The sequence below is a fragment of the Cavia porcellus genome, unplaced genomic scaffold (genome assembly GCF_034190915.1).
Source record: "Cavia porcellus strain 051 isolate PalLab524CR breed Dunkin Hartley unplaced genomic scaffold, mCavPor4.1 scaffold_7, whole genome shotgun sequence".
Taxonomy (NCBI): Eukaryota; Metazoa; Chordata; class Mammalia; order Rodentia; family Caviidae; genus Cavia; species Cavia porcellus.
This window is the reverse complement of record NW_026947490.1, coordinates 96390371-96402375: the sequence shown is the minus strand read 5'-3', so window position 1 is coordinate 96402375 and position 12005 is coordinate 96390371. Positions and strand designations below refer to the sequence as shown.

The window sequence follows — 12005 nt, the reverse complement described above, 5'->3', positions numbered from 1 at the left end:
TTGTTAAATACAACTAAAAACTTAAAAATTCTTACTAAGAAGAAGTTAAATACGGATTGGGAAAAAATTATGTACCAAAAACTATGAAAATTATGTTTTTGGCACATAATTGTGCTTCTTTGCAGTACAATACATTCTGCTTTCTGTTGTATTTGTGTATATTCTATAACCTCAACTGGATTATAAATGACCTACAAGTAAGCCATAGTCTACTTTATATTACTCCATAAGCCTAAACTGACACTTTAAACATAGTAAGTTCTCAATAAATATTGACAGGTTATAAATTATTAAATAATCATGTAACAGATTATTTAAAATTAACAGCAAAAAGCCAGGCATGGTGGTGCATGCCTGTAATCTCAGCATTTGGGAGGCTGAGGCAGGGGAATCACCACAAGTTCAAGGCCATTCTAAGTTGCACAGTAAGTTCAAGGCCAGCCTGAACTATAGGGAGAGATCCTGGCTCAAAAAACCAAAACTGAAAAAAGAAAAAAAATTAACAGTGAAAAAGGTTATTTATTCTTAATTATATTGTAATGAAGACTATTTTAAACTCTATGCAGTGATGATACACACAAATATTTAAACTATTTATGTGCCTCAACTTGACATAATTTCATGATAACTTGATAGCAATCACATTTAAATATATTAGAATATTTTTGTAATAATGCTACTCTAGAATAGCAACTTTAATAGCTGGGAAAACATATTAATAATGGCCATTAGCCTGAAAGAAACAAGGGACATTAAACATTTTTTTCAGAAATAAATATATAAGTTTAAACATCCCACTATAATATTTATGAGCAAACCTCAAATTAAAATTTATAAAATGCAAACTATCAAATGTTTCAGTTAGAGATTAATTTAGAGTATACTGCATTTGGTAATTTTCCCATCTGCACGTGGATGAATACTGCATAAAAAGATTATTTTCTCCTTCAGTGTCTTTGAATATTACTATCTAAATATCAAAATGAATTCTGCTTGAATACAAGACTTACAGAACCTATTGGCTACCTGTCAATACGTGACAACTACTGACCACAAATAAGTGATTGTTCCTACCTTCAGGACAGCGATGAATGGTACAAAGTTAGCCCTTTGGAGTCCGTTCTTATAGAGATCTAAAAGAAACAAAGTTATTAGCTTTTTATTTAGCTTATATCAAGTTAGTAGTTTATCTTTTAGCCTAACAAATCAAGCTCCCTATACTGATAAAAAAAAAATGAGCAAAAGAAAAAGAACTTGTCTTCTATTCAAATACTATGCAAAATTCACTATAATTTTACAAAGAAAAAATTGATATTCAATTGATTACAAAGAAAAAATTCATAGTTCAAATTAGCTTTAAACCATCATATGACGCAGTAAAAGAATATAAAATCTGTCTCTCTCAAAATTTAAATCAATAAATCAGTATTAGAAAATGATGTATTTTTAAAACCTAATACTTGAATATAGGATTCTATGGAGAAAAGAATTAAATGCTTCTTTACTCAGTAAGTTTTCAGAAAAGAAGCAAAATTGTGTAATATGAGGAGCCTTTTAGAAAACACAAAGCATAATAAAATGGCTCCTGTATTTGTATCAGTTATATATATGACATTAACGTAGAAAAATGCCACTTTATGTGAAACTGCCTAGAATGATAACTAGTCTTAACAGACTGTAAGTAGACTAAAATTGTATCATAAAAGGAGGTCTGACTGACTCAAGAAAGTGCTTTAGTACATGCTCATGTCCCAGTCACGTATGCTTACGTACATGTGCAAACATATATTTATTTACTGTGCTAAATAAACAAGTATGTGAGTAAATGTGAAGCTCTGGTTACTTTTCTTCTGGGGAAAAATGTTTAGGAATCTGAGCCAACATTGCATAAACATATTTCTTTGTTCAGGTTATTAGAAATGTCAAAAATTATAAAACTCAAACAGAAAGAAAAACAAGGATGACCTGGGAAAGAAAGCATACTTTCGGCAGTGAGAAAAGACAAATGGGTGCAAGGAAATTTTGAAGATGGAAATGCTCACTATCGGATTGTTATGATGGTTTCAGTTGTGCATGTGCGTGCACGCGTGCGTGTATGTGTGCGTGCACGCGCACGCATACGCATGCGCATGTATTTTTGGTATTAGAGACTGAGCCCAGGGACTCTCTAGTGCTAAGCAAGTTTTCTACTACGAGATCCATCCAGAGCCCTTTTTATTTTATTTTTGGGACAGGATCTCACTAAATTGCCCTCGCTGGCCCATCATCTCAGCCTCCTAAATGCCTGGGATTACAATTGTCCACCACCACACCCAGGTTATGTCAGTATTTTTTTTTTTTTTTTTTTGTCTTTTTCCTTTTTATCGGTACCGGGGATCGAACTCACGACTGCCTGCTTGCAAGGCAGGTGCTTATGCCGCTGAGCTAAATCCCCAGCCCCGTCAGTATTTTTAAAATCACATCATTTAAGTAGGTGTCACTCATTAAATGTCAATTGCACCTGTTTTAAATTTATCAGAAAAAACACGCATTAGTAAACATCAAAGAACACTGTAACTTATAAAATCATTAGCTTCAGTAATAATGAAGATATTAAACAAACGAAGTTTATCTGTTAAGGTAATCTTTTAGTATTGTAGAATAATATCTATCTTTTTAAAATGACATCCGGTTCTGTGATGTGGCTAAACAAGCACACAACTTTTAGGTTTTTAATGACAATAAGAGATGTTATCCTGGCACGGTGGCTCATGCCTGTAATCCCAGCACTTGTGAGGCTGAGGCAGGAGGATCGTTGTGATTTCAACACGGACGGCTTGGGCCACAAAGTGAGCTCAAGGCCAGCCTAAACTGTATAATGAGACCCTGTGTCAAAAAGAGAGGGAGAGAGAGATGCTAAGGCTTACTTGTAATGTTTTTGATTAAAACGTTTCCATTCATCAACAAAGTTAAAACAGAGTATTATTGCCTTTATATCTTATAGATTTAATTTTCTAAAGGGTTAACCTGTAAAAATTCATCCTTTGTAAAGATACACAATGTAAGATTTTGTGCTGAGAATTATTTTCTACACAGAATTCTAAACAGAAATCATTTGGCTTGAAAAACTTTAGGTTTTTATAGGACACTTAAGTGAAAAAGGATCGTACTCATTAAATTGAAGAGTTTTCTGCAATTCAAATATTATGCTAATTATCAGTGTACTAGATCCATCTTCTGAAATGTTATTTAGCTACCCAAAATTTTAGTATCAGTTGTTTAACATTATATTTCTTAGACATAAGGATTTTACAATATATTTATATCAATATTTGTCATTATTTTCTAAATACTATTTAAAAATTCAGCAGTTCTTGCCTACTATTTTTTTAACGTTCTTCAAATAGACCTAAATGAACAGTTGGTCTTAGAAGAATAATACTGGAATTATAGGACATTGGCTTCATAATGAATGAATTCATTCTCCACAGTGAATAACCATAATACTTGCATGTGAAATACATGCAAAACTATGTTTAAAATATTTACAAGAGCATAAATACAATGGAGCTGCATAGATCCACATGGATATGTAGATCTTTAAAAAGTCGAGTCAAGACAGAAAGGACTTTCTACATGTGCAAAATGGTTTAAAGTAGGAAAAACAATTGAACAGATAATGAAATGATGTTTTCCTAGAAATTAACATAAAATAATTAAATCATTTAACAGGATCAATCTGATATGACATTTTAAGATATTTTATGATAGGTTAAAAGAAAAGGTTATTTTTAGACTAAGCAGCAACAATTAGTTTATTTTTAAAAGCAAGGTGCCACTAAGGAGACGAGATAGAACAATTCAAGGTAGAAGCAGCAGCCAGGGCTTATGATTTTCCCTCGGCCTTGTTTGCTAATAGGATACATTCTGTTGCTCAAGGGCCACCTCTCCACTGCGTCATTTTTGGCTCCACTATTGTGGACAGACTTAAGTCCTCCCTGACCCTCGTGTGCAGGACACCAGTAACAAAGGAAGCTATTACAGTTATTCAGAATGGGGAATCGGTGCAGTAAGCACTACAGCTACTCCAGCTGAGGGCCTGCAGAAAGTTGGTGGGTTCTGCACCAGGACGGGGGATCCAGATAAAGATGCCTGGGAGTCCAGCGAGGAAAGAGGAGCCCGTATTGTCAGGGGAGAGTCCTTGAGAAAGGAGCTCTCTTGTGAGAAACCCCAGGGCTCAGTTAAGGATACTCCCAAGTCCTCAACTGAATGTTCATCACTCACGGATACAGTGGCAGCCAACTACCCAAAGCCAGAAAAAGAATCATCTGGAAGTGTCAGAGAACCAGGTCTGGTGGTGTAAACGTGTAATCCCAACATCCCGGAAGTTAAAATGGGAAGATCATGAGTTCAAGCCCAGACTGAGTAAGACCTTGCCTCACCATAAAATAAAATAAAATAGGTCAGGGATATAACTCAGTGCAAAGATGTTGAGTTCAATTCCAAATACAACGAGTAAATAAATAGGAAAAGAAAGCAATTTTCTACCAATCAGGCTGAAAATCTCATAATTCTGTCCGACTAGGGATTTACCTCAGCAGCAGGAAATTAGATAAAATGCTGCTATGGCCCTACAAACAGAGATTACAAGCAATACTTACAATCAAACTGTTTCTCACAAAGATGACAAAGTTCAAGAAAGCTTACAGGAATACAAAAATACCCAAAACCCACGAAGGTAAAAACTACATATTTGAAATCCAATAAAAAATTACCAGGCATGCAAAGAAATAGAAAATATGACCTATAAATACTCATATTTTAGAAACAGATCATAAATAGAAATACTTATATATAGAAGCAGATCTATAAATGACAAAGACAAAAATATTTAGAAGACATGAGCATTAAAACAGTTATTCCTGTATTCTGTGTTCAAACAGCTGGGGCTAGAGAAAAATGGGAACGAAGTAACAGGAAAAAAATGCAATGATAGGATAAAGCCAACACCTTTCAGTAATGACTCCCAACGTGAATGGCCTCAAATTCCCAATCAAAAGACACAGAGTGGCAGACTGGATAGAGCGACAGTATGCCATATACAGGAAAAACATTTAATTCAAAAAGAAATTCATAGACTAAAAAAAAAAAAATCAAAGGATAGAAAACAATATTCCATGCAAAGATGGCCTAGAAAAAAACAGAAGTAGCTATCCTACATTCAGATAATGTGCACATCAAGTAAAAACTGACCAGAGGATGGAGAGAAAGTTACTCTGCATTGGTCAAGGAAAAAAGATTATAAATATATACACACTGATCATTAGCATACTCAACCTCATAAAACAAACACTACTGAACATAAAAGATCACACAAATATCTACATAATTATAGTGGAGGACCTCCATACCCACTAATAGATCGAGCAGACAAAAAAATTTGACAAGTAAATATTAAAGTTGAACTACACCTTAGGACAAATAAACTTAACAGATTTCAACAAAATGTTCCAATCAACAGTAATAGAATACTCATTCTTCTCAACTTCACCAGAACTGTGTCCAAAATAGGCCACATAGCCAACAAAGCATGCTTAAGTAAATGCAAAAGAATTTAAATTATCCCATGTATACTGTCAGATCATAGTGCGATAAAACTAGACATCAATGGCAAAAGAAATCATGAAAGTTAGGTGAACACTCATAGATTAAACAATATACATTAAATAATAATAAATAGATTTCAGAAGAAATCATAACTGTGAACATGCCCCTCAGAAAACCACAGTGAGCCCAAATAAATAACTTAATGATGTACCTCAAGGTCCTGTATAGAAAAATCCTAATCCAGAGTTAGTACAAGGAAGGAAATGACAATGATCAGAGCAGAAATTAATAAAATTGAGACTAAAAAATACAAAGAATTAATGAATCAAAAGGCTTTTTTTAGATGAACAGAATACACAAATTCATATCCAATTTTACCAAAAAGACCCACATCAATGCCATTAAAAATAAAAATGGCTAAATCACAAAAGATACCACAGAAATCCAGAACACTACTGCTTACTACTTTGAAAACTTATACTCCATTAAGTTGGAGAATTCCTAAAGAAACGGTAAATTCCTAAATATATATGAATTACCAAAACTGAACCAAGAAGGCATAAAAATTCTGAGGAATCCAGTAATAGATCATGAAACTAACAATAGCTAAAAAAAAAAAAAAAAAAAAAAAACACCTACCAAACAAGGAAAGCCAAGGACCATATGGATTCACCACTGAAATCTGCAAGAATTTCAAGAAAAACCTAATGCTCCTCAAACTCTCTAATTAAATTATAAGGGAAGGAGTACGGTCAAACTCATTCCTGGAAGCTAACATTGCCTTAATTCCAAAACCAAACAAGTGTCCAACTACAAAAGAAACTACAGCCCAATCTCTTTAATGAACATAGAAAAGTATTCCACAAGATACTAAAAACAGAATGCAACAAATCAATATTAAAAAGACCATAAATCATGACCAAGCAGGCTTCCTCCCAGGGACGCCAAGCTGGGTCAGCATACATATCTCTCCCGGTGTACTAAAGTGAAATCAACATGAATCAGAGATACAGATACTAAAACAGAAATGCTGAATCTGCTGGAGGATAAAAGGGTCAAAACTCTTGAAAACATAGGTGTAGGCAAGAACTTTCTGAATAGAACCCCCAAAAGCACAAGAAATTACATCATGAATCAACAAATAGGATTATATCATATTAAAAGATGTACAGCAAAGAGAAGGAAAGAACAGCGTGCAGAGACAAGCTACATAATGGGGGGAAAGAGAGTTGCCAGCTATTCCTCAGACACAGCGTGAATATCTAAACACATAAAGAATTCAAAACAAAAACATTAGACGCCCTCAAGTTTAAAAATCCAAACCAAAAAAGGGCAGCTGAAATGAAGAGACACTTCTCAGAAGTAAAAATGACCAACAAATACATGAAAGAACGTTTAGCATCTCTGGTCGTTAGACAAATGCTGATTAAAACAATACCAAGATTCCATCTTGGTATATGAAAGAATGGCTATCACCAAGAAATCAAATGTATGTTTTGACCTGTGCTGTTTTGCTGTTATGTCCTCTTTTATCTCAATCTCCTTTTTTATTATTTACTTTTTTATCTTTTTAATTAAGGGAAAAATTTTTTAAAATAGCAGGATATATTATAGTAAAGCACTTTGATTTCCTATTAACTTGATTTGAAACCCTGTATTGCTCTCACCATCTTGTTTTTGATTGATTTTGCTCTATTCTGTTTTGCTTGATACTACCAAGCTTGAGAGTATAGGCAACAACTGTAAAGACAATAAGATTCATCATGACGCCCATTCTGGTTTGATCATTATCTTCTTTTGAAGTCCTGTAATGTCTCCAATGCTTTGGTTTTATTGGTTTTGTTCTTTACTGTTTTGTTCAATTTTATTATAACTGATGATATAGGCAATTCTTTTTAAGATAGCAAGAGGCATTATGGTAACCATTGTTGATCACCTTGTTTTTTGTTTTTACACTATGTATTATGTCCATCCTTTTGATTTGACTGACTCTGTTTTGTTATGTCACATTTGGTTTTATTCTCTTCAAAAAAAAAAAGTAGTAAGAACTGTGGGAATAATAAAACCCAAATGTGTAATTGTCATTGTACAAAAGAGAGGAAAAGAAAGTGCTCTAAAGGATATAACTGCATGTGTATTTAAGTATATAAGATAGATAACCATATTACTGAGTTTTGTTGTATCACTGAACAGAACTCTTTGCAGTCTCACTGTTTGTCCACTTTATATGCTTTAATTTTGTAACTTGAACAACAATTTCTAAGATGACAATATGTAATCTATTGGGGCTGGGGATTTAGCTCAGTGGCATAAGCGTCTGCCTTAAAAGCAAGCAGTCTTGAGTTCGATCCCCGGTACCGATAAAAAGGAAAAAGACCGATAAAAAGGAAAAAGACCAAAAAAAAAAAAAATGTAATCTATTAACTAGTGATTTCCTACTGTTTATTTTTTCTGAAATTCTGTATAACTTGTACCCTTTTCTGTTTTTTTTCCTCCTTAAATAACATTAAAAAAAAAAAGAAATCAAATAGCAACAGATGCTGCAGGCAAGCCTACAGGGGAAAAAGGAGCCCTCTCCATTGTACAGGAATATAAAATAGTACAATCACTGTAGAAATCAGTATGGACGTTCAAAAAAATTAAAATAGAAATTCCATTTGGCCCAACTATTCCCCTTGTAGGTATCTTCTTGCAAGAACTGAAGCTACCATATTACAGCAATATATACATACCACATATATAACAGCACACCTCATAATAGCTAACTCATGAAAGTAGATTTTATATTCATCAAGAAATAATGGATAAAAGAAATGTGCTGTTTACACACTGTAGTCTACTATTCTGCCATGAAGGAGGATAAACCTGAGTCATTTTTAGAAATATGGATGTACTTGTAGACCATAATAATAAGTGAAGTATATATGCAGTTAAATATCACAAAGTAAAAGGGAAATGGAAACCAGAAAGACGGACCTTTTACAGATGAGAAGGGGACTGAGAAATGGAGAGGGGTGTAAGGGAGAAGAAGAAAAGGAAAAGGAAAAAAATTAAGATGTGCTGCGTGCAAGTACCAATTCCTCACGATGCATATAATTATTATGTACTGTAAACATGTACTAACATAATGAAAAAATTACTATCATCCATATATTCATATATTTACTTTTAATAAGGTCAAATATCAATAATGTAATTGTTCACATAAGATTATTTTATAATAGAAGTCAATGGACTTAAATATCAAGGAAGCTGTTTTCAAAATAACAAAACTTAAAACATTCTGCAAATCCTTGGCTCATGAAGAAAATCCCAAGTTAGCTTCACAAAAACAAATGGGAAAGACCACAATGCTCCTGTTAAGTGCTAGAACCTTTTATAATCAAGTGTCCGTGGCCCCGCTGAGATGACAAAGGCCTTCACTTTGACTCTAGTAAAGTCTTTGGTGTTTGAAGTCTTTATTACTAGGTGTTAGTATAAGTGGAACTCTTCAACTAATTTCTTTAAATAATTCATTTAAATTCACTGCAGTTTTTGTGCTGATCTGCAGAAACACTGCTTATGTCTTAGCCCAGTACTACTATTCAGATCTAGAATATTCTCCTTAAGCTCATGTGTAGAGACCTTGGTTCCCACTGGGCACTACAGGAAACAGCGGTCCTTGGGGCATGGCCTTGAGCTATATTTTGTCTCTACTCCCCACCCTACATGCACCCCACTTCCTGTTCACAATGAGGTGAACAGTTCTGCTCTACTGGACTCTCTCTGCCATCATGCTCTACCTGCCCACAGACCCAGGAACAATGGTATTAGTTACCATGCACTGTATCATCTGAAGCCATGAGCCAAAATAATATTTCCTCTCTTTAGAGATTTTCTCAAGTATTCTGCACAAGGGACAGAAAGCTGACTGATAACATCGTGTTTAGCACATTTTTCTATGACTTCTGCTTCTGCAATAACATCACACTTATTTCTTACAGTGCCAACTACCAAACTGGATGGCCTTTCCTGTTTTAATCAATTGCTTAATGTTGAAAACATTTCTTCCTTTGACATTATACAAGATTAGAGCTGACGCTAACCATAGCTATCTATAGTAGTACATTGTGGCAAGGAAGAAACCTTACCACCAACTTAAGGCACTCCCTTGTTGAACTGGTCATAGGATCAAAACTGTGCTCTACAAATCACCATACCAGTATTCAATTTATCTGTAATTTAATCCCTAGAAGCCAAAGTTTAAGACAACAGTGCAGAAATCAAGGACTTGTGCTTACTCTTGCTACAAACTGAGGAGGAAAAGGGTGAGCTCTGTATGAGCGTTCTCTAAGAAGACCCCAGGCTCAGTCTCAGGGCAGAGCATATAGAGAAGACATCTCTACGGATGATGGGTGGCCTACTAACAGGCACACAGAGCTCGCCACAAATGAGACTGTACTATGGCTTCACGAATGGGAAACCAAACAAGATACCTGGCCTCCCATCTACCACAGATGTGTATCTTCCTGGTGAGAGAGGCCAGCTTTTCCTGACTTCTTTTTATTCTGGCATTAATAAGCCCATGCCAGCTATTGTATCATCATTATTTACGTGGGTTATCTCTTCACAGCCAATACTTTCAACCTGTCTGTATCATTGTATTTAAAGTACATCTCATGGTATTTATAATCTATTTTGAAAATTTTTATCTTCCTATTGGCATTGAATATGCAGGTCTAGATTTTATTATGTGTTTTCTGTTTGTCCTTTCTGTTCTTTTTCCCTACTTTTCTTTTTTTGAGACGGAGTCTTGCTATATAAACATGAAGTTGTTATATGCAAACATACACATATAAATAACTTCTGAAAGTTTAAAAAAATCCATCCTTGTAAGCGGCTGTGCTGTGGCAGGCTGCGGTCCCTCCATGGGGAGAACCACCATGTCTCCTGAGATCTGCACCATGTTGGAATTTAGGATGCTGGGAAACCAAGCAATCAGCCTGCCTCCCTCCTAAGCAACAGTGAGCCTACCGGTGCACAGGCTGAGAGTCAAACATCCCACTTCCCCTGCTCCTTGTTAGCAAATGGGAACCAGAGATCTGAGCATCTCTTGGGAGGTTGACCATATGCAATACAGCAAATAAGAGGGATTTCCTTCTACCATCTTTTTGAAGGCAAATATTTTTACTACTTTTTTGCTTTATTCTGATTAATGGTACTACTCTATTCAATATTCTGCTTTGACAAGCTCTATAATGTTCTGTATTTCATTTTATTTTGCTATACGTGATTGAAAGAACAACTATTGTGAAGATAACGAGATATACTGTGATACCTGTTACTATTATCCTGGTAACCTGCTGTGAAGTTCTGTACCAATTTCACTACACGGTCTCAATTGGCAAAAAATCTATCCTTAGTTTTTTCTTTTTTTCCCATGTGCACTGTGTGCGTGAGTGTGTGTGTATATGTGTGCATATGTACATGGGATGGTGGGGATCAAACTCAGAGATTCTCACATGCTAGGCAAGTACTCTGCCACTGATCTGAACAACCAGTCCCCATCCTGAACTTTTTCTATATTACTTGGAATTAATATATCACTTCAAAGAAATGTAGAAACTTTACATCCATTTAGGTCCATCTAAATTACCCCTTTTATCCTATTTGTGTCACGTCTTTCATACCCTTATATATTAAAATAATAATTTTATATAGAACAGTAACTTTATATAAGACAATAATTTTTATTTGGACATGGTGGTGCACACCTATGATCCAGCACCCATGATGCTGGAGGAGGAGAATCACCACCACAAGTCTAAGGCCAATCTGGGTCATGTAGTGAGTTCAGAGCCAGACTAAACTACTTGGACCTTGTCTTACTTACTTTTCTCTTATTGCTGAGACAAAATACCTGACATCCAAATTTAAAGGAGGAATGGTTTATTTAGATCACAGTTTGTAGAAGTTTCAGTCCACAATTGGCTGGCTCTAAGGAAAGTCAGCATGGCAGAGGAGAAACAGTTCCTAGTGGACAGAATGTAGCAAAGAAACAAAGGGTAGCCACAGGTATTTCTATACCTTGTATCTCATCCAGGCTACTTAGAGTGGTAGCACTCACACCCATAATCCTATTGCCCATGATCCTAGCTTTGATCCACGAATCAGCCCCAGCATCATAATTCTGTATCCAAGCACATCCAAAAAAGCCCCACCCATTATTACATGAGGCTTTTGGGGGACATCTAGACACAAGCCATGAAAGACTCTGTCTCAAAAAAAGGAGAAAAATATATATATATATATGTCTGCCTTCAGTTATGACAATGTTTGTCATTATTTGTTCAAAGGTTTTCTGCCTTCTCGGATTCCAATTAGAAATATGTGGGAAGCTTTCTATGATTCTTCAAATTCCTAGGACTTTGATTCCTTCT

General features: G+C 35.1%; 1 protein-coding gene across 3 annotated transcripts in view; it reads right to left on the bottom strand.

The window, feature by feature from the left end:
• Window positions 1-12005, bottom strand: part of Afg1l (AFG1 like ATPase) — a 217662-nt gene that overhangs the window by 125286 nt on the left and 80371 nt on the right. For all 3 annotated transcript variants that reach the window (XM_063253978.1, XM_063253977.1, XM_063253979.1), the window contains exon 7: window positions 1075-1133. In XM_063253978.1, coding sequence (XP_063110048.1) covers window positions 1075-1133 — 59 coding nt within the window. The remainder of the gene's footprint in view (window positions 1-1074; window positions 1134-12005) is intronic.